This window comes from Pelodiscus sinensis, chromosome 11 (genome assembly GCF_052426305.1).
Source record: "Pelodiscus sinensis isolate ZL-2025 chromosome 11, ASM5242630v1, whole genome shotgun sequence".
Classification (NCBI taxonomy): Eukaryota; Metazoa; Chordata; order Testudines; family Trionychidae; genus Pelodiscus; species Pelodiscus sinensis.
The window spans coordinates 18,344,107-18,370,240 of NC_143062.1; the positions used below are offsets into that span (position 1 = coordinate 18,344,107).

The 26,134-nt window shown below is 46.4% G+C and overlaps 1 protein-coding gene across 2 annotated transcripts in view; it reads left to right on the forward strand.

Annotated features, from left to right (window-relative positions):
- NAA40 (N-alpha-acetyltransferase 40, NatD catalytic subunit) overlaps window positions 1–17,618 on the forward strand; it is a 32,617-nt gene extending 14,999 nt beyond the window's left edge. For both annotated transcript variants that reach the window (XM_006125067.5, XM_025185662.3), the window contains exons 3-8: window positions 662–714; window positions 1,941–2,036; window positions 3,224–3,382; window positions 5,952–6,035; window positions 9,381–9,458; window positions 11,525–17,618. In XM_006125067.5, coding sequence (XP_006125129.1) covers window positions 662–714; window positions 1,941–2,036; window positions 3,224–3,382; window positions 5,952–6,035; window positions 9,381–9,458; window positions 11,525–11,666 — 612 coding nt within the window. In that variant the 3' untranslated portion in view covers window positions 11,667–17,618. The remainder of the gene's footprint in view (window positions 1–661; window positions 715–1,940; window positions 2,037–3,223; window positions 3,383–5,951; window positions 6,036–9,380; window positions 9,459–11,524) is intronic.
- Window positions 17,619–26,134: the final 8,516 nt, after the last annotated feature.

Genomic DNA, 26,134 nt, shown 5'->3' on the forward strand with positions numbered 1-26,134 from the left:
TTAGAAGCACTCTAACAGCCGGTGGACAGGCAGACTGGCTCAGTCCTAGCTCGAGTCAAGTCCCGGCAGCTACCCCTGCTGTGGCTCTGCATTAGAAGCACTCTGCAGTGGGGGTTGATGCTGGGCACGAGCCAGGACTTAACCAGTCTGCCTGTGCACCGGCTCTTAAAGTGTTTCTAATGTAGAGCTGCAGTAGGGGTTGCTGCCAGGATCCAGACTGAGCCAGCCTGTTTGCCAGACCGCTACAAAATTTACTTGAAAAGCTGTGGGGGATGGAGGATTGCATGTAGCCAATAGCGTTAACCAATAAGCACCTGCTTATCAGTTAATTGTTTAATCGACTACACTATTACATTGCTAGTTGAACATAGATCTGTTGAAAGAACAAAGCTCCTCTCTTGTTTTTTCTAAACAGCTATAATCTCCTTTCCTCTTCCCCTTTCAAGAAATCAGTGCCTCATGTAGACAAGAGGGCTAGCAATCCTTCAGAGCATTTCAGGAAACATGGTAAAACAGAGTCTTAAAGCTATGAAAGGAGGAGACTCATAAGCAGAGGCAGACACCCAGTATTCACCCAGCATCATTCTGTAGCTTGACTGCTTCACATGCATTAACATTTCAATTTCTATGGTGTGATTTCTCTTTTTTTTTCCCCCTGTAGCTTGGAGACCCCTTAGAAGCCTTCCCAGTGTTCAAGAAATACGACAGGAATGGGTGAGCTCCTTACATACTCCTTCACAACAGCATGGTCCAGTGGCTAAGGCAATGCACTGGAACCAACTGAACTTTAATCCCAGATTTGCCACTGTCCTGTTTTCTGACCTCAGGAAAGTCCCTTCTATGCTATGTACCTCATGTTTCTCTTCCCCACGCTTTACCTGTTTATACTGCACGCTCTTCAGGGCAGAGGCTCTCTTACCATGGGCCTGTGCTGCACCTGGCACAACAAGGCTCTCCCATCCTAGTTCCAGTTGTATGAATGTGCACTTTAGATCCTACCATAATATAGCTACTAAAAATAAAGTTTTTTGAGCAACTTTGAGGTAGTGAGGGGAAGATAAAGCCACTGTTGATGCTAGAACAGGTTGTGAAGGAAAATATAACACAAAGTATTTGCCTTGTCTGCTAATGCCCATCATTTTCTGTGAAAGATGAGGTTACAGCATAGAGAGAGATAATTTGGTTTCAGTTGTGGGAAGAAGTAGATTCAACTAGGCAGTGGATATGTTGGGACTTTAATTACTAGTGGTATGTTAGTCCTGTAAGGCCCCAAATGAAGGATGGGGTCAGCATGGACCCCGTGAGACGATACAATCTGTATCTTAAAGAGCTTCCAATCTGAATAACCAAAGGAAGGATTATTCTTCCCACATTATGACGGGAGGAACTGAGGCCCAGAAAAGTTCAGTGACTTGGCCAACGTCTCACAGGAAGTCTGCCATAGAACTGGCAATTGACCTTCGGTCTCCTGAATTCCAGCATGAGGCCAGCCTCTGTCTACCTGGCTCTTTTTTGTCATCTTCATGCCCATAATGGTAGGCTGAATTCCTGGTGCTAGGATAGTACAGTGTCTGGGTGTTTTTAGATACGTAAATTCAACAGAAACGTCTCTTGCTTGTGTGTAAAGCTGAGGTCAGGATACAAATGCCCTCTTCATCATCTGTGGCTGGGTAGGCTTTCCTGTACAGTTAGTGTGACCCACTGGTGAGTGTGTTTTACAGATCCTTTTGTATGCCTAATCTGCACAGAGGGGTGTCTGCTATAGCCCTAGCTAGGAAGCTTTTGGTTTTGAGCTCAAGTTGTAATAGCTAATGCTTTGAACTCTGGAGATCCCTGGTTCAGTCTGACCAGCCAGCCATCTTAAAAAAAAGCTGAAATTGCTTGAGTATGTTGGTGCTTGCCTGGTGCTAAATGCTGCTTTCCCATCTCTCTCTCCACAGTTTAAACGTTTCCATCGAGTGTAAAAGAGTGTCGGGCATGAACCAGGCTACAGTTGACTGGGCTTTCGAACTAACCAAAACAAATATGCAAACTCTGTAAGTCCCAAGACAAAATGGGGACCCTGTTCTTGGGGCAAGCTGGTGCTGAAAAGATTTCTGAGGGCTCTCTGGCAGCCACAGATACTGAAGTAAAACCTCCCCAACTTCAAGGCTACCAATGAGAACTGAACACCAGCCCTTGGGGATATAGTGAAGAAGTCCTGTCCCCTTCCACAATGCACACATCCTGGCAGATGCTTTCCTAGGCTATTGTAAAATAGCTTCAGTTCCACTGGCTGTGCTTGTTGTGTTGTTCTGATCAACCTTGCATGGGGGCAGATGTCCTTCCTTTCATTCGAGACTGAATTCTGACTGGACTAGATGACCAATCATAGTCCCTTTGAATGCATCTACACAGCACCCTTACCTCGAAATAAACTATGCAATTTGTGCTATGCAAATAGTGTAGCTTATTTCGAGGTAATTTCAAAATAAATCACTAATCCGAAACATCCCTTAACTCTCATGCGATGAGGTTTACAGGGACATCAGAATAGCGAGCCCATTATATTTTTAACAGTATTATCTCAGGAGGAAAGGCAACAAGGGAGATTAGAACTGGGAATGAGCATGATTAACCAGCAAAATAACATAGTGATATTGTGGATTCTCTATCACTTGGATTTTTCAGATTAAGATCACATGTCTCTTACTAAAAATTATACATTCTTAACTTTGCTGTGTGTGGGAATCTGTGGGTGAGATTCTCTACCCTTTGTTGTGCAGGAGGTCTGGCTATGGGTATATCTAGATGAACAAGGCAAACAAAGGTGTAAATCTATAGCACTCCAGTATGCTGCAGTGCACTAAAAGTTCCCTAGTGTGCTTTGAATAATGCAGTTTGAAACAGAAGTAGATCAAAATGCACTAGGAAACTTTTTAGTGTGCAGTAACAGAGTCTGCACAGATATGTAGGGTGTGGCCTGCTGGAGTGCTGTATATTTGCACCCCAAATTATCTTGCAGTAAGCATTTGTCTAGAAGTGCCCTAGATGATCATAATGGTTCCTCTGGCCTTGAAACCTATGTACCTTCTCATCTGGGTTTCTGTAGCTGGAAGGGAACATCAAGAGAGATTTTGAGAACAGTGTACGCAAGCAGCAAGGGGACGAGAGTGCTGAAACCCATCATGCTTTCTACAGAAGGAGCATTGAATGCTATTGTTCCTCTTCTCCCTGTCTGCAGGTACGAGCAGAGTGAATGGGGCTGGAAAGACCGTGAGAAGCGGGAGGAGATGACAGACGACAGAGCTTGGTATCTGATCGCTTGGGAAGATAGCTCTGTCCCTGTAGCATTCTCACACTTCCGCTTTGACGTGGAGTGTGGGGATGAAGTCCTGTACTGGTATGTGTCCCAGCACCTGCTCTCTTTGTTTTAGGAACAAGCATTGCCTTCTGCTCATCTCCTTTAAACAGAGAGAGAGAGAGAGAGAGAGAGTAGGGAAGTGATTTGACACAGCATGATCTCTTGTCAAGAACAACCTAGAGAGGGAGCAGGGAGAAGAGGGCATGTCAGTGCCAAAGCCAGAAGTAGACTTCTCTATCTATCTGATTTCCAGTGCAGCCCCATCAGCTAGATCAGTGGTTCCCAACTTTTTTTATACCACGGACTGGCAAATTCATTAAAAAATCATTGGCGGACCAGCACGGAAATATTTGTATATTCATTATGGTAATTAATTAATGTTTATATTTGCATATTCGTTACGGTAATTTTAGCCCATGGTATATCAGGCAAATCAAACGAAGGGGGACATGATGGTTAACAAGAATTTGAAAAACTGCTGCACGCACACATTTAAAAAAAACAAAATAGTTGCTGATACTTGTTAAAGGGTATTCTCCAGTCCAAACCTTTTGCCTCAATTGCACCAGAATTAGAGAGGCAGTATTTACAAGTCTGACAATGCTGACACGTTCATATTTTCCTATGCACTTAATAATACATCATCATAATGTGTGTACCTGCTGACTGGGAGCAGCTGGAGGCCAGAGGAGGCTCTTGCCGAGTGGGGAGGGATGAGAATGCAGTTGTAGGAGCAGCCACCCTGCGTGTGGCACTTGGCCCTGCCGGCCAGGGCAGCCACTCTGCACAGTTTATCTTCCCCCTGTATTCCCCAGCCAGAGTAAGGAATGCAGAAAATTGTGCACTTTTCCCTTGCTCCCTGATAAAGGGGAACAGGAAGCAATGTCCCCATACGAATCTAGGGGGTGGGAGGCTCGGGTGTGGGGAAGTCCTAGACAGAGAGGAGCTTACCTTCAGCCAGCCCTTGCACCTGCCCGGTGATTCTGTCTCTCTTCTTTATTTTTTTTATGTGAAGTAATCCCATTTTCCTTGCACAACCAAACCCTTGCCTTGCTTTAAGTTATGATAAGAAGAAGTTGTATTTTGAATTTGGTGGTCCCAGCTCTTACAGTTTAAGAGGAGATTTTGAACAGAGAGACAAACACAGACAGACACTCAAATATATAAGAGATGTAAAAACCTAAACATTCCCTCTGTCATACTGTTTAAACATACCATTGAGAGATTCTGTCTGTTCAAGAATTCCTAAACAGTAAAAGTTAGGACCACCAAATTCGGTATACAGCTTCCTCTTATCATAACTTAAAACAAGATAAGGGTTTAGTTGTGCCAGGAAAATGGGATGTGCCTGGAGTGGGATTGCTTCTCATAAAGCCATACAGAAAAGAGACAGAATCACCAAGTAGGTGAAATGGGCTGGCTGGGGGTGCCCACCTGCCCCCCCATCCCCAGTTCAGGACGGCTGCAGCCCCGAGTCTCCCCCAGGTGCCCTTTAGGGAGGGTGGAGGGGGGCTGAGGCTTCCCTTCCCCCCCGTTCATATGGGAACATTGTTGGCTGTTCACTCCCTGATGAAAGGGAGGGGAAAGTGCAGAGCTTGCTGCATTCCCCACTCTAGCTAGGGACCACAAGGGGCAGACGAACTTGGACGTGGCACAGCTGGGCAACATGCATCCCTTCCACGGCTGTGCCCTTTGCTGCAGCCATGGAGAGGCACTTGTCATCTATCCCTAAGCTTCTGCAGTGAGTGAGGGTTGGGGTAGTCATCTCTCCCTGGGGCAACCTGCATATTGAACCCCTTCATCCCAGGCTCACCTCAGAATAGGGATGTCAATGGTTAACTGGTTAACAGGGGCCCAGCTGGCTGGAGCAGCCCACCACACCATGGGAAGGGGAGACACTCCAGCCCAACCAGAGCAGCCGCTGCCCACAGTGAGAGGATGCTCCAGCCCTGTCAGCCCCCTGCTGCCCTCATTTAAGTAGTTAATTGATTAAACAGGATTTTACATCCCTACCCCAGAACAATGATTTCACTATTGTGGCTCTTTTGGGTAATGTTGCTCACTTATTTAGCTCCTGAACCACTGAGGACAGAGTATCACTGTCTTAGACATAGAACTAAGAGTTGGGAAATCTGGCTTCTAATTTTGGCAATTTGCTGACCTTCCCCTCAGTGTGCCACAAACTACAAAATACGGCTGCTGCCTGATGTGGGCTGCAAGGCTGGTTTAACATTCAAGAGAGACTTCTGGCTCAGGTACTTGATGAGATGGAAATTAGGTGAAGTACAGAATTATAGAAAGGCTGGTCTCACCCCAACAGCGATGGGAGTGGGATGATGAGATCAGCTGGAATGAGTGCATAGCAAGCAATTGTGAATTGTATTGTAAATTAAATGGGGGATTTTTTCTGTGTTAGGAGGCAAGTTATGTTTTGCATCTGCTAATGTCTGCAGAACAAAGATGTGAAGAATTTGAGCAATACACGTATGTATGGGTATGCATAAACATTGCTAGTGTGATGCCTGCACATTTTCTGACCGCATATATAAGATCTTAAAACTTCATGTTACAAAGTATAATTTACTCCCCCCTCCCACTTTTTTCCCAGTTATGAAGTGCAGTTGGAAAGCAAAGTCAGAAGAAAAGGTCTTGGCAAGTTTCTCATACAGATTCTGCAACTCATGGCGAACAGGTGAGTTGCAGTTCTACATGGCATGTAAAGTCTAACTTGAAATAATTGTCACTTTCATAGCCTTCAGTTTAAAGTGTCTATTTGTCAAAAAGAAGATTAAGGGGAACATGTGGGGTACCAAAAGTTCCTTTAGCATTATGGAGAAAGGCAGAACAAGAACCAAACATGAGACCGGGACAGCTATAACCACCCCCCCTTGAGCACTGGCTCCCGCCTCTCTCTCCTGCACTGCTGTCTCTGTAGGAGGCAGCAAGCAGGGGGCAGGCGACTCCACAGGAGCTAGTACATGCGGAGAGCTGGCTTAAAAGCTGGCTCCCCATGCGTATCAGCTTCTGCCTGTCTCTCCCCATCCCCAACCCGCTCTGCTGCTTCTGATATAGAGGCAGCAATGCAGGGACAGGGGAGGCGGCTGCATGGAAGCCAGTATACACAGGGAGCGGGCTTGAAATCTGGCTTCTTGCATGTACCGGCTCCTGCCTGTCCCCCTTGTGCCTGCTGCCTTTCTATCAGAGGCTGCTGCTTCTGATACAGAGGCAGCAAAGGGAGGGATTGTGTGTAGTTGTTAGGATTAAGCGATGAGCCCAGGCTTATCAGTTAATTGTATAAACGACTACACGCTAACATCCCTAGCACTGACTGGAGCATTTCAACCAGGTACCAGTTACATTCAGCCCAAAAATTCTTCCAGAAAGGCAGCTAGTCTTGAATCTGTTAAGAGATGGAGAATCTGCCACTTCCCTTGGTAACGTGTTCCAAAGTTAATCACCCTCACAATTAAAAAAAAAAAGTGTGAAACCAAATATTAGGAAAAACGATTCAGTGAACAAATCATGTGTTGTCAGAGTGTGTTCGGCTGTATAAATAACATTTGTAGTCTGAGATCTGTGTCTTGCAAACACATAATGCCTTGTTACATACACAAGTTCCCTGGCATTTAACTATACTAGTGTAATTAAAGTGATGTAACCCTCCTAGTGTGGGTTCAGTTACATTGGTTTAAAAGTGCTTATACCAGTACAGCTATTCCTATCTGAGCAAGGGAATGTTTAACACAACTTTATACTGCTATAACTGCACCTGTCCACATTAGGGATTGTACTGGTGTAATAATATATTGGTGAAAATCACTTCCCAACCTGTTATAATAAATAGCTGCCCAAGACAGAGTGCTCCCCTGTGATTATGCACTAGATTTTCCTGGTGTTGCTCGGGTCTTTCAGGGCAGGGGGCTGGTGGTGTGCAGGGTGCAGAAATTAGGGCAGGCTTGGAGTACTGGTTAATTAAAGTGAAGGGCTTTTCTCGGAGTACCAGTTAATTCGAGTTAAGGGATTTTCTCAGAGTACCGCGTCTATACGCAGCAAGTTAAATCGGACTAGTCAATTTCCAAAATGGCGACTGGCCGCGACTGTGCTAATCAAGCGCGGGATATTTAAATCCCGCGCTTCGTTAGCAACTTCATAGAATCATAGAATACTAGGACCGGAAGGGACCTCAAGAAGTCGTCGAGTCCAGTCCCCTGCCCTCGTGGCAGGACCAAATACTTTCTAGACCATCCCTGATAGACATTTATCTAACCTACTCTTAAATATCTCCACAGATGGAGATTCCACAACCTCCCTGGGCAATTTATTCCAGTGTTTGACTACCCTGACAGTTAGGAACTTTTTCCTAATGTCCAACCTAAACCTTCCTTGCTGCAGTTTAAGCCCATTGCTTCTTATTCTATCCCCAGAGGCCAAGATGAACAAGTTTTCTCCCTCCTCCTTATGACACCCTTTTAGATACCTGAAAACTGCTATCATGTCCCCCCTCAATCTTCTCTTTTCTAAACTAAACCAACCTAATTCCTTCAGCCTTCCCTCATAGGTCATGTTCTCTAGACCTTTAATCAGTCTCGTTTCTCTTCTCTGGACCCTCTCCAATTTCTCCACATCTTTCTTGAAATGCGGTGCCCAGAACTGAACACAATACAGTACTCCAATTGAGGCCTAACCAGCGCAGAGTAGAGCGGAAGAATGACTTCTCGTGTCTTGCTCACAACTTCAGTCGCCTTCATTTGCCTCCCTAGTTCAAACTAGGGGGCAAGTGTAGACGTACCCTCTGGGACAGTTCCTCAGATTTGTTACCTAAAAAAAATGCCTTGAGTTTGGGAATCTCCCTCGCGTCTTCAGCAGTGAAGATCGCTGCAAAGAATTCATTTAGTTTCTTCACAATGACTTTATCATCCTTGACTGCTCCTTTAGCATCCTGCTCCTGATATACTTAAAAAAATTGCTTATTACTTTTTGAGTTTTTGGCTAGCTGTTCTTCAGATTCCTTTTTGGCCTTCTTAATTTTATTCTTACACTTTGACAGAGTTTCTGCTCCTATTTTCCTCACTAGGATTTAACTTCCACTCTTTGAACTATGCGTATTTATCTCTCTCTGCTTCTTTTACTTTGTTGTTAAGCTATGGTGGCACTTTTTTGGTTCTTATTATCTAAAACTTTTAAGTGACTGTAGACCATGCCTTAGCTATATCTTGTCTTTGAGTTGTCCTGCTGAAGTCAACAAGACAACTTTCATGTGCAAAGTTTAGCAGGCATATAAGTGTTAACAGGTCAGTCCCTGAAATGTTGCTTTGCTGCATTTGGAGCCCAATCTCTACCCAGCGGAATGGTGCCACGTCCTGGGAACCTGGAAGTGGAACTGACAGAAAAATAAGATTAAAAGTGACTAAGGCTTGGTCTTCACTACAGCATTTAGTTGACATAAAGCAGCTTACATTGACCTAATTATGTCAGGGTACACACTACCACCTTATTGCTGCTGATATAAGTACCCAACTACATTGACAACTCCATTTCCACAAGAAGCACAGGGCTTATGAGGTGGTGTTAAAGTGATGCAAGGTCTGTGTGGACACTGATACTTATATCAGAAGTTGGCTCTCTTGTCAACTTCACATCTCTACCACAGAGTCATGAAATTGACAAGAACACTGGACTGTCACCCCTGGAGCAGGTGGGGTCCAACTGTCCCATAGGCTCCCTACTCCCAACCAGACTGTGTCCACCCCACTCAGAGCCACATGGCCCCCCCAAGTCACAGCTCTCCCAGTACAGTTGCTGCCTGGGCTCCAAGCTCTGAGCTGAATTGTGCCCACTTGGCTCCCTGCTCCCAGGTTGACTGCCCATTTGGCTACCCAATCTCAGATGGGCTGTGTTCTAAGCTTCCCACAGGGGGGCCCAGCAGCTGCCTGGAGGCTTCCAGCTCACCTCAGGATCCTTAGGTGTCAGTATCCCTTAGATTTCTTTTGTATTATTCCTTTGATTCTGACGGTTGTACCTTTCTCTTGCCTTTCAGCACACAGATGAAGAAAGTCATGCTAACAGTATTTAAACACAATCATGGGGCCTATCAATTCTTCAGAGAAGCGTTACAGTAAGGAACTTACCCTAATTTTGGTTTTCCTGCTTTCCATGGGGGGAGGTCGGTGGGATAGCCTGTTATTTATTTAATATGGACACTGACTGCTCCGTCATTTCCATTTGTAACACGTTGTTCACACAACTGTCTTTCAGTGCTATGGCAACGTAACGCTAAAGGGGAGAGGCCGTGGGGACGGTAGACTAGGATGGAAGGGAATGGGTGGTGGTGATAAGGACGGGTGCACGAGGACCTGGCCATCTACTCACTACTTAAAGGCAGCATAGAGAGGTGGGTTTTCAAGTCTCTCTGCTTCCCTTGCTTACTAGCAGCCCTTCTTGTAAGCTACCTCCCAGCCCAAGTTACAGAAGTAGCTCCATTGGAACTGAATTGCATAAGTTATAGCCAACGCTTGTTCCCTTGTCATTTGAGCTTTCTTTTTATTGTCCCTGTAGTGAAGAGGAGGGTTATTTTAGCTACTGACTCTCTAGCACATTTAATCTACAAAGCTCATAGTTAACCATGACTACCCGTTTTACAGTTGAACCAAGAGGGAAAATGACTTGAGAATAGATCCAGTCTCTCCCCATCCCCCAGTCCTGTGCCCTTTCTGTAGGGTCATACTGTCTAAAACTATATTGTCTTTAGAGTGGTTCTTGGATCTCATAGGTAATTCTTGCCTAGAGAAAAAAGTGAGAGGGGAAGAAACACATTTGCCAACTAAAATTGGATGCAGCCACACTCAAATGCTTCTTTTTGGATGATGTGTTTGTTATCACTTCAGACTTAGCAACAGTGTTTTGCTCTTCTCCATCAGTTTTCATTCCCCATTGTGTATGCCATGCTGGAGGACAAGGAGGGGATTTAGATAATGCAAGGATCATATAAGAGAGCAGAGATCCCTGGCTAGGAGGAGGCGCATCCAGCCAGTTTGAGGCCACCCTGCTGCTGAATGGCTCCTATGACAGCACAAGGAGCCTTCTCCAGTACCACTGTCCCTTGAGTGATTGACAGCAGAGCTGCAGAGGTTTTCCTGCACTGCCACAGGGCCTGTGGTACATGATCTCTGCATCCCTATAAGCAGGTGGAAGAAGCTGCTGTGGTCCTGGTGGAAAGAGCAGAGTCCTGGCTGGATGGGGTCTCTTCTCTGTCTCCCCTTCCTCTTTTTGTGCTTATAGGGATCCAGGATCACTGGTCATGCAGCAGTGCAGGTAGCCCTGTGCAGCTCTAGAGCAGAGGCCTCCCCAGCCAGAACTGTGGACTAAAGCAGAGATCCCCCTCCCCCCAGCCAGAACTGTGGACTAGAGCAGAGACCCCCCCTCCCCCCAGCCAGAACTGTGGACTAGAGCAGAGACACACACACACCCACACCCCCCAGCCAGAACTGTGAGAAGGAGGAATTCCCAGTGTGGGAGGAGTTGCCAGTAGGGATGTAAAATGCCATTTAATCAGTTAACCAGTTAAACAAATGTTTAACCAGTTAACCACTTAAATGGGTCAGGCAAGGGGAAGTTCCAGCCCAGCTGGTCTGGAGCAGCCTGTAGCATGGCATGGTGGGCTGGCTGGACTGAAGTGACTCCTGCCCACAGGGATGGATGGGGGGCTGGTCCAGCCTGGCTGGGCCACCGGCTAATTGTAACTGGTATGCATTACCCTGTAATGCTTACTGGTTAGCTATTCAGATCCCTAGTTCCCAGCCTGCTGCTGAATGGCTCCTGATTCTTGATTAGCCAAACTTCTGATTAGCCAAATAAAATCTGTGTTCCCATGCTATTTGGATAATTGAGAGTAGACTGAACCAGGGCATTATGAGTGCAGGACCTCACCTTTACAATCCATCAAATGCAGAAGTAGGCAGAAATCTATACTCTGATTCCTTTTTGTGAATTGAGGCTAATGCAGAGAAGAGTGCAATGGCTCTAGATAACCCAGTAAGTGTACCATTGGCAGAGGTCAGGGCAAGATCCCTAATGCTAACTGAAAGTAACTAATGTTAAGCAGTCTCTAACATGAGTTGTTTCCTAAATTCCTAGGTGCTAGGAAGTAGCTTCTCTCTCTCTCTTTGTTTTGTACCTCTGTAGGTTTGAAATTGATGACACCTCGCCCAGCATGTCTGGCTGCTGCGGGGATGACTGCTCCTATGAGATCCTCAGCCGAAGAACTAAATTTGGTGAGAGCCAGCACTCTCACTCGGGCAGCCACTGTGGAGGCTGCTGCCACTGAGTTTGAACCACCTCTGTGTAGTCCTTCTCACAACACATACCTTCATCTTCCTTCCCTGCCATCCCCATCCTCACATACTCCTTAAGATAGGCCACTGCCTGCCTCTCAGTCAAGAGACTTAGACCACGTTCCGGAGCGTGGATGAAATTGCTCTCCTCTGTGCAGGAGGCACTAGAAATCAAAGTCCTATCCAGCTCTTGGACCTAGTGCTGTGACCTCAGAAAGGAAGCACCAGACGTGTCAATCTGAGGACACTAAATGAAAGCAACTTCAAAGCATAGGTTAAGGAAGCGGCGGGGCATGCAATGAGGACAGTGAGCCAGTAGCTTCTCTTTCCCCCAGTATCCCTCCATTCAACCTACGAGATGTAAATGGTTTGGAGCAAGAGCAATGACATGGCTTTATTACCCACGTCTCAATCCCTGCATATACCATCTGAGGATTAACATTGTTCTTTCCCAAGGTGCTCCATAGAGCTTTAGAACCAATTACAATGCAAATACAAGATTCTGAGCCAAAAATAACCCAGGCATATCTTAGAACCTTTGAGAATGTTTTTATGCTTCACTCAACCCTCATGGGTCCCAAGTTCAGGGTTCCATGTAACACCTGTAACACCTTAATGGTGATGGCTTCTGCAGAAGAAATGCAGAGAGTCATGCTCAGGTATTGATGGGCAATTTCCAGCTCTTCCTGGCTGTAAAATGTAAGATACAGCCTGTAACTTTTGGGATCTTAAGATGGATGAAAAAACACACCCCAACAACTTTGTGAGCAAAACTGCTTTCACTTTCTTTGCTAGAGCAAGGAGAGTCTGTTTCATGTTTTTGTTTCCCTGCAGTTGGTACCAAGTACTAAAAAGAAATAGAAATGGATTGTAAGATCAGTGCATTGGGAACATTTGTGGCTCAGCTGAAATGCCCATGGCCTGCCAATTACATGTAGCAGTCAAGGATTGAGTGTAGAAGAGCACTGGCTTTCAGTCCGAGGCTGTCATGCCACAGTCCTGTTGCTTTTTTGTGTTCTAGCTATCGCGTGCTCTCCACTGAAGCAAGGCAGAACTGGGAGCTCTGTAAGGCTGAGGGAGCTAGCAGTGGTAATGGGCTTACTTGATTGTACTGACTGTGTGTGATCAGTAATAGTCAGATCTCATGTGAGGGCCCTATCCTCTCTGCAGTGGCTGCTCTGCACTGTTAGAGCATGTGTCTAAGCTGGAAACTTCTGTGTTCTGCAGACACCCCAGTCAAGTCATTTTTCTTCTCCGTGCCTCAGTTTCCTCATCTGTAACATCAGGATTGTACTGACCCAGCTAATGTCTGTAAACACTTTACAATACGTGGCTGGCATGTGCTAGGAAGCACAAAATCTTTCTGGCTGAGTATAACCCAAGGAGGAGAGGGTGGAGAAGGGCTTTCTCCACACCGGTGCTGGCTGGAACAAGTCACATAACTTAGTGCTCTACTGGAAACATGTTGAGAATCAGGTTAGCATAAAGGATCCATAATGTAGGACCAGCCATGGTCTGTTGACTTAATGGAAGGGAGGTTGTAGAAAGCAGTCAGTGGTAGAAACGGTCTGAATCTTGTGATTTTTTTTTTTAAGGCCTCTCTCTAACTTTTTCTTTCTTCTCAAGGATAAGAAACAGTCATGGAGTCTGTGACTCCTTTTTATTCTTAAGCTACTCACAGAAGTCCCACCCCACTCCATGGGGGAGGACAGTTCTCGTCTCCCATACACCTAAGGGCAGGCCAGTGGCTCACCGCTTGAGTTCCAGCCTCTATTTATACCAAATCCAAACCCTTTCAGTAGGAACAGCAGCAAGTTCCTTTTTGCAGCAGATGCCTTTTGCCCTTCCTCAGAGCATGGCTTCCCATTCTGAGCCAGGGAGTAGGAGGGCACCTTTCACCTCAATGAGGTGTGTTGGCATCTTCACTTTGGGGCTCCTGGTGGGGCCCAGCTGGAGTCGACGGGACTTTAAATCTCCTTTGTCTCAGAGCAGTTGTTGTGGTAAAGTTCTTTGTCTTCATCTTATCAGGTGCCTCTGTTCCGAGTAGAACTTTTATCTGCATTGCACCCATTGGGGGGTTCAGACTTATACTTGTTCCAGCCATGGGGAGTAGGACCTCTGCTTGTCTCATACCAGATGTTGCACCTATAGGGGAGTAATGACCTCTACCTGCATTGCACATGCTGGGGTAGGACTTCATCTTGCGCTAAGTATTGCACCTGCTAGTGGGTAGGACCTCTATCCATGTTGCGCCATGCACACCCAGTTTCAAATACCTTCCACAGTTAGATCTGATGCATTTGTTAAGTGTTGCCATTCTTTGCCCATCCCATCTTCCAGTTGGTCCAGTATAGGCTCCTTTGTTTTTGGTCCCTCCCCTTCATCAATCATTTTTATCTCCGCTATTCCCAGACTCCCATGCCCTGTGGCAGCCCCGGCACTTCACTGCCAGAGTCTAGATGCAGGAGTGCTTTGCTTTATCTGCCATAGTTAGACAGTTTAAACTCAGCTGCAATTTAGCCTCTTTCTGGGGTGAGAGAGTTCTCTGTTGGAATTGTGAAATGTATCCAATTGAGCTAGCTACTTTCTAGCTCTGAAAGCCACCATTCACAGGGCTTGCTGCATGGAAACATAATATGGACATGATTTTTCAGGGAGTCAAACATCCTATTTACAGGGGGAATTGGACACACAATTTTGATAGGCACATGTGAAATTCCAGCCATCGCTCTTCTACAAAGGCATGTTATTTAGGCCCAGGGAATAACCTGTTTGTTTTTATAGGGATGGTTTTTTCCTTGAAACCTGCTTCTCTCTTTCTAACCATTTGCATCCATCCACCGCTGCCAAGTTGCACTTTGAGAGAAAGATGCTTTAAACTTTGGCCTACACAACCCTGCAATTTCAGATCTCAGCGAACAGAAGTGTTCATTTTGAAGGGAGATTGGGGCAGAAATGGGATAAATCCTGCTGTTCACTCTTCAGATTTGCTGGGCATGGAAGCCAGGATTTTTGAAGGGACTAGTGATTTTGGGTATACCTCTATTTATATTCTTAACTCAGACACCTGAAAAGAGGCCTTGTTTGCAGAAAGTACTGAACATCGGGTCTCTGAGGCCTCTGTAGATGGGCAGAATCAAAAATAAACTAGTCACTGTAGAAAATGTTACTGACCCATGCACACTTTTCTCCCTTTGCTGTGGCTGACATCTTTCAAACACAAATGCAGACCAATTAACCTTCAGTTTGTGCTGTAGGGGATCAACAATGACATGAAAGTTTCCACCCATTTATGAGGGATTTTTAAGACTTTTTTTCTGCATCAGCAATGTCCAGTTTCATTTGCTGGCAGTGTTTAGTATGCACCCAGTCATTAAACTGATGGGAGATGCTTTCTTAATGACCACTACATCTCCTACTTTGCTCAAGGTCAGAGGCATTCAATCTCAGTAGTGCGATTATTTTGGATTGTCTCATCCTGTCTTGACCAGTTCAGTCTGGTTAATGCTTGTGGCTACAGTGTTTAATGTTGCCTCACTTTTAAGAGTGTTTCTCTCTCATGTCTGACTTCTCCTGCAGTGTGGACATGACAGATGGTGCTGCATCTCCTCAGTGCCTCCCTTGTACATGAAAGCCTTAGGCCCCTACTGCTGCTGCCTTTTCTGGCTCTTTACACCAGCCATGGGCTTACATCCTCTTCTACGTAGCCATCTGTGATTGCTGCTGCTTTTGTCACCCCCTGCTTAAATGCTGCCCCTCTGCTCTATGCCTCTGAGGGCAGAGGAACCACTGCTGGCAACCAGGGAGCATCTGTTCCTGAATCAAAATCATCACAATCCCTTAAATGCTGAAGACCCTATAAACTGCAAGTCAGCTTCTGTTTGTGCTCAACTTCCACTTCCTGCCTATCCATCAGACAGGCTAAACTCCCCACCAGAATGGCATCCCCTTTTCAGCCAAATGAGAAACCCTTCCTCCTCCTTTCTAACAAGGTGCATCAGCAGCCCACATTAGCCCTCTTTCTCCCACCCTTTAGCAAAGCCTTGTCACCACATTATCAATGACAGAGGATTACTTTGGCACCACGTTTTAGCTACAAAGCAGGATGCATTTTCGTGGCACATGGATGGGGAGCATCTAGTGCAGGGGTGGGCAAGATGCAGCCTGCGGGCCGAATCTGGCCTGCCAAGCCATTTGCTCCCACCCTCAGCCCATCCTGCCAATCTGAGATCTGGGGGTGGGGAAGTGTGCAAAGTCATTCACTCTTCAAAGTGGCTGGTGGCTCCCTCCCCCGCCAGGGGTGCATAGCACCTAGAGGGAGCCACCAGCCATTTTGAACAGCAAATGACTTCACACACTCCCTTGCCCCCAGGTCCCAATTAGCCTGGAGAGTGCGTGAAGTCTCCTTCCCCCACCAGGGACGTGTGGTGTCTAGAGGGAACTGCTCAAGGCCCCGTCCCTTCCGGGGTGGAAAGTGGAGCCGGCCTGCGACCATGAACCAAAGTTCATGAAGTGGCCCCCCTGCAAAAATGATTGCCCATCCCTGATCTAGTGCTATTCCTCTGCTGTTATGTCTGAGATGATTGTGACTCTGGTTTATTAGCTAAATCCTAAGATGGTTTTAACTCCTTGGCACCTAGTATTTGTCTTTCAGTGGACACGTGTATCATTCTGTTGATATTGGGTTTTAATTAATATCAAAGAACACAGAAGCATTTGAAGGAGTCAAACTGCATTAAGAATTGCATAGACTTTGTATAGGGAAATTTAATTTGAAACCTGACAACTTTTGGCCTGTAGTTTTGGCATCTATGTCCCAATCAGATTTGTACTGAAAAATCTAGCACTATGTAGACCAGACACTTGACTCTGTACAGTCTAAACCTTATTTTGACTCCTTAGTCCAACTCAGTCAAAGCACTTCGTGCCTGCTTGACACTAAGCGTGTTCTCTGATACTTTCCCACATAGGGAAGCTTTGCTGAATCTGGGTAGCTCTCTGCCTGGCAGTGAATTCCAACAAATACAAGGATTCTAGGGTTTTTAATGATTCCCTTGCCATTTTTTCCTTGACCTAGTCTCCTTTTATAACAGCCCAATAACTACTCTGTGGCATGTGTGATAGTGGGTGAATTTTATAACTAGCTGCAGTTAGGCCTGCTTAAAAAAGTAAAAGTAATTTCCCTTCTTGGCAGTCTCCTTACTCTCCCCACTGTCTCTGCCTATCGTAAATGGAGTCACCAGTTAGATCCCAAAGCAAATTGATGTGAGTGTGTGATACTTTCCTTTAGCCATCTCTTTACCAGCTCATTCTCTTCATTGTGAAAAGACAGACAGGTGGAAGGAGTGGAAGGTTCTAAAACAACCCCGATTTTTTTATTTTGTTCTTTTTAAAGAAAATTCCTCCCTTATTCCCTTTTTACATGAGGGACTCTTACCTCCTCTCTTCCTCTTTTGCTCCAGTTTATTCTAACTATGGCTAAACAAAAAGGGCTCCTCAGAAAATTCCTGTCTCCCTTGTCCCCTTTAATGAATATATTCTTTGACGTAGCAAGTTGATCTATACTTTTGTTTGTCTTCTTGGTACCTTTTGAGGTAGGATCTCATGCCAAGTCTAGTTTGACAGACATAGCTGACCTGTTTGTACTGTATCATTTGTACTGGGGCAGGGCATGTTAAGTTTTTTCCCTAAGCCTTGTCTCTCTTTATTTCACTTTTTACGTTGATCATGTGTTGGGACTTCTGCGTGCGTGTGCATGTGTAAGGTCATTTTATTTGCGTTTTTTCCCCTTTCCGTTTCTAAAGGAAAATTTAAAATAAAACCTCACTTCTGATGATGTTGGGTTTTTTTTAACTAGTAATTATTCTCACTGGAATCAAAGGGAAAAAGCTAATCTTTTTGCATTGGTTTTATTTGTACGTTACAAATAAAAACAGTTTGTTCAATGTCTGGTGTATTTTCTGCTGCAGGGGTGGGGCAGCAAAGCTTATAGAGGTAGAGAAAACTTGATTCCTGAGTGGATTGGGGGAGGGTAGGTGGGTGGGATCAGGACACTTCCATGTTGTACCAATCTCTGGGAGAGGAGTGAGGTCTAATGTGTTAGAACAGGGCCCCTGAGAGTCAGTACTCCTGGTTTCCATCACCTCCTTTAGGAGATGGTGTGCTTTGGAAATATTAAATGCAGAGGGCAAGATTCCAGCTTTCTCTTCTCCTCTATGGGAGAGGAATGGGGTCTAATGGTTAGAGCAGGTGGTCAGGGGTCAGGACACCTGGCTGTGGGTGGGAAATGGGACCTAAAGGTTGGAGAAAAGTGGGACTGAGAGCCAGGACTCCTGGATTTTATTTCTAAGTGATGACCCAAATTACATAAACCTTTTTCTTCTGAGATACATAGTGAGTTTGTAATTTCAGAGTTCAGAGTAGTTTCAGGTTTCATGCCATGTTTTCCTAAAATAGCTTTTTTTTCCCTCCCCAGTTTCCGTGTGAAAGATCAGCCACAAAAAGATTTAACTATTTTTATTTTGGGAACGAATGAAATGGAATAGACAGCAAGCATTGTAGGATGCATGAAGTATATTGAAAGGAGATTCTTACCCTTTGCTTACTGGGGGCTAAGGAAAATGATGGGAATTAGTATTAGACCAAAGTAGTTGTAGACTGGAGGCACTTAAACTTAATAAAAGCTGTTTGCCTACCTTTATAAATGCAGTTTTTTATCTTTCTCTCAGCTATGTTAAAACTAAAATTGCCTCTCTGCATTTACAGGTAGAAAGATTAGTATGTCTTGTAGATATTTTTGTAAGGCCAGAAGGGCGCATTAGATCATGTAGTGTGAGCTCCTATAGCACAAGCAATAGAATTTCACCCTGTTATTCCTGTAATAAGCCCAATAATTCACTTGTTGTTAAAGTCTTTGTTTTCCATTAAGGCATCCAGTCTTGATCTGAAGATGGCAAGAGAAGAAGAATCTACCACTGTCCCAGGGAAATTTGTTTCAGTGGTTAATCACCTTTGGCAGGATTGCTGACAGAACTTTTTGGGCCCCTGGGCAAGGTTGCAGCGGGGAGGGGAGGAGAGCCAGGCTCTGGGTCCCTGAAAGGGGCAGGGCCTTGGATGGGAGCAGGGCTGGGGTTAGTGCCCCCCAGCCAGACCTTCAGTGTTGCCTAGCCTACACCACTTTGGGTTCCAGTCACTTAGCAATGGCAGAAAGGGGTCTTGGACAGGGGTCTTTTTAAGTGGCTGGACTCTGGGGCAGCTTCACCTTTTGCTGCTCCCACCTCACCCCAGCAGTAGCCCTGACCTTAATTGTTACAGGGCCACACTACTTCTAATTATGGGTACACTTAACGAGTGTTCTTTGCAGGTGCCTGAGGCACAGCAATGGAGTTTTCCCCTTTTCTAGTGGATGAGGGTTAATTTAATGGAACATTTCTGGTTTCCCAGGCTGTTGAATGGGAGCTAAATTGTGAGAGTCATAAGCAAAGCTGCTTGTTTACTTGTTATACTTGACATGTACAAAAAAAAGTGATTTCCTCTGTTCTATATTTCTGTATTCTTTTAACCTTTGTAAAGTCTGGGTACAGTCAGGAAATAGACCAAACTACCACTATTGCCAACCAATCATGTCACATTTGTTCTGATCACCAATTACCATTTGTGTAAAGTGCCCTGTTTTATGTCTCTGTATGGATACAGAGTAGGCTTTGTTGTAATGCAAACAGTCTGTGAACAGGTCAGTTCTTTGCCCTGAAGAACTCACCATTTTGGTAGACCAGCGGTTCCCAACCTTTTCCAGATGGGGACCCATTTTGACAATTCAGGAAGACTTAGTGACCCTAGGCAATTCAAAAACGGGGGGAGAAGGGAGGACAGAGCCACCTGGGGAGACACTTGGCGACCCTTTTGAAATGGAATGGTGACCCATATTTGGGTCCCAACCCATAGGTTGGGAAACCCTATGGTAGACAAAAGGGCAGGCAGGAAAATTGAGGTGCAGAAAGGGAAAGAAACTGTGGCACATGTCAAATGGAAGACAGGCATTCTGAGTGGCAGTCTTGTGGACAATCCTGCATCAAAAGAGTTTTCTGTCTTCTAGCAACCATACAACTTGCCCCGAAGGTAAATCAAGCTGCTGGATGGCAAGGAAGGAGGCCTTGCCCGGAAAAAGAACTGAGCCCTGCATCAGGACAGGAGAGCGAGTACAGTGTATGCAATGTGGAGGGAGGAAAGTGCCTGTCCATAAATTATTTGATGGGGATGGGGAGAGGGGATTTAATGAATAAAAAAGCTCCATTAAGACACCAAAAAAACTGATATGAAGGGAGGAGACATGGTGCTAATGGAATCAGCCGTGGCCCAAACACACATTGCACGAGGGTAAATGTGGTGGAAATTGAGGTATTTAAATACTTCATGTAGATTGCTTTCTACCTGCCCTCTGTGGGAGTGATAGTTTGCTTGGAATTTGATTTCCTTTGCATGGCAGGTGGCTCCAGCTGCATGTCATGGGGAGAGCATAGGCTGAGACACACGAGCACTAACCAAGGTGAAATTGATGGCTGTGACAGGAAGATGCCATTTAGAAGCACTTCCTATGGACAATGGATGGACCCACCTCATCAGACTCTTTGTTTGCTGATCCACATCTGCTAGAAAATGGAGAGGGATGCCAGGATGTAGTCCCCTATACAGTCTGCATATTTACACTTGGGAGGACTGAACAGGGGAAGATAGGAAGAGAAGTTAGTGGTAACAGCTAGATGGCTCAGCCCTGCTGTGATAAGGTCTGTGCAAAGGAGATGCCAGCCCTTGGAGAGCTTGCATATTTGATACAGATTCGTGCACTCTGAGGCTAGAAAGGATTGCTCTGATCATCCAGTCCGTGGGTGGGGGAACTTTTTCAATTAGGGGCCACTAGCCAACAGAAAAATCAGTCCAGGGCCACACAAGCAAAAAACAAATCCCTCATTACTTATGTGCTCCCAGTGCTCCTAGGACGGGAAGAAAAAACTCCACTCCTCACTCACACTTAATTCAGCATGCACCATGCTTGAGCCTTAAGACTCAGGGCTTCCAGCCCACAGAGCAAAAACTTGTCATGAACCAGTTCAAATTAAGCCTGGGGCTGGATCTAGCCTGCAGGCCATAGGTTCCCCACCCCTGATTTAGTCTGAATTAGTCTGTACACAGAAGCTGTAGATTTTTTTGCCTTGGAAGCTAGATTAAAACATGGCATTTTAAGTGATTTAATCCCCTATGAAAGACTCCATGTGATGAAGTCCACCACCTCCCTGGTGACTCTTGTATTTAATCACCTTTACTGCTAGGAAGTTATGTCCTATTTCATTTGTCTCCACTGACACCTCCCTCTCAAGCCTGGTTATTTTGCTTCACCACAACAGTGGGAAGCAAAGCAGCCCAGCTCCCTGGCTGGCTTGGGAGATGGCAGCAGAGTGGGCCAAATTTGTGTGTCACTCCACTTCCCTGTGGCTCCTGTTGCTGTAGTGAGTGCTGGGGGGTCTGATCCCTGTTGTCAGCCCCAGCCCACCAGGGCCCTGTGGGCTAACCTGAGTGTGGGGGACTTTCACATCCCTTGGACAGTTGGGATGATTCCATGGCACCCCCCTGAAATGCAGGGCCCAGGGCAGCGACTCCAAACCAACCTATGGATGGGATGGCTCTGCACACACCTACCCTGGGCCACAGAGATGTGCTGGAAGCAGGGCAGAGTTAGCAGCTGGAAGCTTCAGTGGTGGTGGGAACCCTTGGGGGAGGGGGTGTTAAATCCCCTGAAAGGGGCAGGCGGGGCTGGGAGATGTGCAGAGGGGTGGAACATGTGGAGACTCCTGCCCTTCCTGGCTTGCTAGGAGGATTTGAGGACTGGCACCAGCCCTAAGGTAAATTGGGTTTGAGAACCCTGCCTAACGCTGTTTTGGTCACAGTGGTAAACTCCACTGCCTAGGCATTAGAGAAACCAGAAGCTCCCCCACCACCACTTTAAAACTAGGGATGTTAAATATTGGGTAATTGAATACTTGAGTAACTGCAAGAATTCTTATCAGTTACTCAACTATTCTATAGTCCCTGGGGGCGGGGCTGGCAGTAAGGGTGCTCTGGCCCCACTCCCAGGGAGCCCCCTTCCATTCCACACTACTGCCTCTGTATCAGAGGCAGCAGTGCAGGGTGCCAGGCAGGAGCCAGTTTAAAAACCAGCTCCCCATGAAGACCAAGCTGCCTGGCGCCCTGCATTGCAGCCTCTGATACAGAGGCTGCAGCGGGGAGTAGCAGCAGCCCCTTTCTGGGGGGGAGGGGTCTGAGCTCCTTGCAGACAGAGGCTAGGCAGCAGCATGCAGGGGAAGGTGACACCGTAGAGCCAGAGCTGGGGGAAGCCAGCTCCCCCCATCACTGACTCCTGCTACCCTCTTTGCTGCTTCTGATACAGAGGCAGCAAGAGGCAGGGAGGAAATGCGTGTAGTCGACAAGATAAACCAATAAGCCTAGGCTTATTGGTTAATCTTATAGTCAGCTGCATGTCAACATCCCTATTTAAAACCTCTGAATATTTCTGAAATGTCTTTTCCTGATTGCCCAGCTTGATGAATGTCTGTAGGAGCTCTCGCTGATGGGTGCAACTACCCGATTGACGGTGCCAGCTGCATACACTACAAGCACTCCTGCTTGAACTGGACAGGAAATACTGCATCCCCTGGTCCTGTGGGGGAGAAGAGGCCATGTGTAAACAGTAATGGACAAGCCACAGAAACAAGGCCATCTATGAGCAGATAGCACATGGGAATGCAGGCAAAAAGGGTACAATGGGCCGGCAGCAATGTTCCCTTTAATTTTTTCTATCAATGTGCAGAATAATTTTTATTACTCATCAAGGCATGTGCAGATGTGCACCACTAATAGAAACACATGCTGCCAGCCTTGGACACTCTGCTAATCATCTGAGCAGCATTTGAATCTTGGGTGGCTTCCCAAGTGCTCAGCTTATAGGGAACATTGGTCAGCAGCAGTAGTGTGTGAAACTGAACAACCTGCACCAGCCCTACCGCAATGGCAGGGCAGCCAACATTTGAGCTGGGGCCATGCTGTAGACATGCTGTTTTTATAATAAGCTTCAGGCCATATTTAGCAGAAACCTACACCAGTGCCCCACAGAAAACTGTAAATACCTCCTTGGAGCTGGAGACAGAGACCCCAGATGTGAACATTGAGAAGAAGGGATGCGTGGCAGGTGGGGGTCCAGCTATCCTGCAAGCTAGAGCTGTTCCAAGACTCCAGTGCAATCTAGCCAGTCTCATTAGCTGAATGCAGATGAGACCAATCCAAAGGAAGGAGCTTCTGGTAAACCTGTGCATGCATTCTGCCTTACGATGTTTAAATGTGAAAATGGCACCTGGCCTAACCCTAAGCTAGCAGGACACAGGTATTTGCTTTTCATTATTTTACTCATAGTAGAGAATGATACAACAGAAATAAGAATTGTCTGCTTTTCATTCCCCTCTAGGAATGGGAGGGAGGGTCATGAGGAGCTATTTATCTTTGTGTCCTCCTGAGAGATATCACTGAAACTTTCCTCCACAAGTCTAGAATGACTTCAGCATGGACCATTGCAGTCAACATGCTAGTAGCATAGGAGCTTGGCTAACTTCAGGATGTCACAGCAGCTCTGCTCTCTGTGCCTTTGTCACCCTCAAGAGTGATACCACCTAAAATGACCACCACTGATGGAAAATAGTGTCAGTACAATCAAGTCCCTCTTCTCCTTCACCCTCACGGGTTGTATGCACCATGTCTGTAGCTGAGCAGAGCCACTCCAAAGCTGAAATATAAATAAGCAAGTCTGATTTAAAATTTGTATGGTGCCATTGTGACTCTAAATCGGTGGAGCTGCCAGAAAGCAGGCTTGGAGTGGGAGGGAGGGTGAAGGAGTGTGTTGAGGATTGATGGACCTGGGAAAGTGGTGGGCTACTGGCATGATTTTCCGGAAATTTTTTTTACGGAAAAGTTTTCCCTTAAAAGCACTTTCGGAAAAGCACATCTAGATTGTCAGGATGCTTTTCCGCAAAAGTATTTTTTGCGGAAAAGCGTCCGTGGCCAATCGAGATGCTCTTTTCCGCAAAAAAGCCCCGATTGCCATTTTCGCGATCAGGGCTTTTTTGCGGAAAACAAATCTCTGCTGTCTACACTGGCCCTTTTGCGCAAAAGTTTTTCGGAAAAAGACTTTTGCCCGAACGGGAGCAGCACAGTATTTCCGCAAAAGCACTGACAATCTTACATGAGATCATCAGTGCTTTTGCGGAAATTCAAGCTGCCAGTGTAGACAGCTGGAAAGTTTTTCCGGAAAAGCGGCTGCTAATACAGTCTAGACTCAGCCCTCGTGTGCAGGAGTGAAGTGGAGGGCGTAGGACGGGAGGGGGGATGAAGGAGCGGGCTGGGAGGTGGGGGATCTGGGTGGGAGGTAGAGTGCAGGAGCGTAGTTGGGGAATGGGGTCTAGGCAATGGAAGGCACTTACCTGGGGATGCTCTTGGCTCTGTCCCCACACTGCTTTCAGGTACTGCCTCCTGCTCCTCCTATTGGCCATGATTACAGCCAGTCAGAGCAGCGAGGGAAAAGCCTCCAGGCAGTGCTGTTTTGCTGCGCTGCTGTTTCCCCAGCCAGGGGGAGGGGAAATGGTAGGGTGAGGAGCCACTTCCTTACCCTGCCAGGCAGAACCCATGGTTTGAATCTGACCATGCTGCTGCCATAGTAGCAGCGGTGGTGGTCTGGAGCCCAGGGCCCTTTTAAATCACCAGGCTTTGGGGCACCTGCATCCTTTACCACCCCACAGCCTTCCCACACTGGTGATCCCCTATTCCTTCTTACCCCGTGACAGTTGGTCCCAGCACGTTAGAGTATTAGCCGTTCTTACAGTCCATTGTTCGGTCTCCTTGGTTGTTAGTTGATAGGCACTTTGAGATTTAAGTTAAGTAACGAATAGTAGCACCTTAAAGACTAACAAAACATGTAGATAGCATGAGCTTCCATGGGCAAAAGCCACTTCTTCAGATGACTGAAGTATTAAAAGTCCAGATCCAATAATTTTTTGATCTGGACTTTTAATACTCCAGTCCTCTGAAGAAGTGGGTTTTGCCTATTAAAGCCCATACCATCTACATGTTTTGTTAGTCTTTAAGGTGCTACTAGACTATTTGTTGTTTAAGTTTTTCCAGTTCCAAACTAACTCGGCTATCCCTCTGAAGCTTTTAAGTTAAGTGTTAGAGTAGTTGTTTAGGTGGTAGAGTTCCAGCTGAGACTTGGCCTTGGAGAGGGATATGCCCCATTCCCCAGGCCTTAAGCCATGTTCGTCATGCAGTCAGCCGATGCCCATTAGTGACCCCCATGACTCATGAGAGCTGCTTAAAGTATGTGGGGGAGTCCTACGGAAAGGATTAAGTGCAGGCTTTGCAAAAGCTTTTGCCCTGCAACTTGGAAAGAGCAGGATATTGCTTTAGGGCCCTCCTTGGGAGGCTGCACTTCATCCTGCTTTGGAGTCCTCTCAATTAGACTCCGCTCCTGGCACCTTAGCTTTGGTGCACAGCGCACCACCAGAACCAGAAGCCTCTCTCACTGTTTCCTCCTCCCCAGTATTTAGGAAGCAGTCAAAGTTGATGGGTACAGGTCCGAAAAAGAAAGCTTCAGGCAAAGAACCTGTGTCAGGCCATGTGCATGCCTGTCCTAGAGCTGGTCAGGGGTGCTGCTGCAGTCGGACCCCCCTAGTTCAGCCAGGGACCCCCCTCTGACTCTTGGAAGCAGCAGTGGGTCTCAGCCTCTAGTAGGGTCACCTGTGCCCAAAGCAGACCCAGTGGCCAAAAAGTAAGTAGGCCAACTGGCACCGCAGAAGCCATACCAGGTAACTGACCTGGCACCTATGGGCAAGTTGGTTTTGGGATCCTAAAGCAGCAGAGTGGTCCTGATCCCTGGATCACAGGCATCAGTCCCTATCACCACATTTTCAGGCCCTGGTACTGCATGCTCAGGCCCTGGATAGAAGATACAGCATCCTGACACCAAGCCATGGGGCACAGGAGCGACAATGCCAATCCCCATATTCAAGGTACCATCAGGACTCTGGCCAGAGTTCACCATGGCACAGATCACCATCACCTAGGTCAGTGTTTCCAAGGCAGTCGGAGGTGTGCCACAGAGAACAGAGTTCAAAATGGACACCCTTAAAGGGGCAGGTATCCTTTTTTTTTTTTTGTTTGTTCAACACCTTCCCTCCGCCCCTTTATTTTTTCCCTCTCAACAAAAACTCCTTGGTGTTCCATATTAAAAAAAATATTGTTTGGTGTTCCTCGGTCTTAAAAAGTTTAAGAAACACTGGCTTACATGGTTTCCGAGGCACTTATCTCCCTTGGTGCAGAATTGTTCCCAGTCACAGTGCTGGTCTCCAGCTCCCCTGTACTCTTCAGG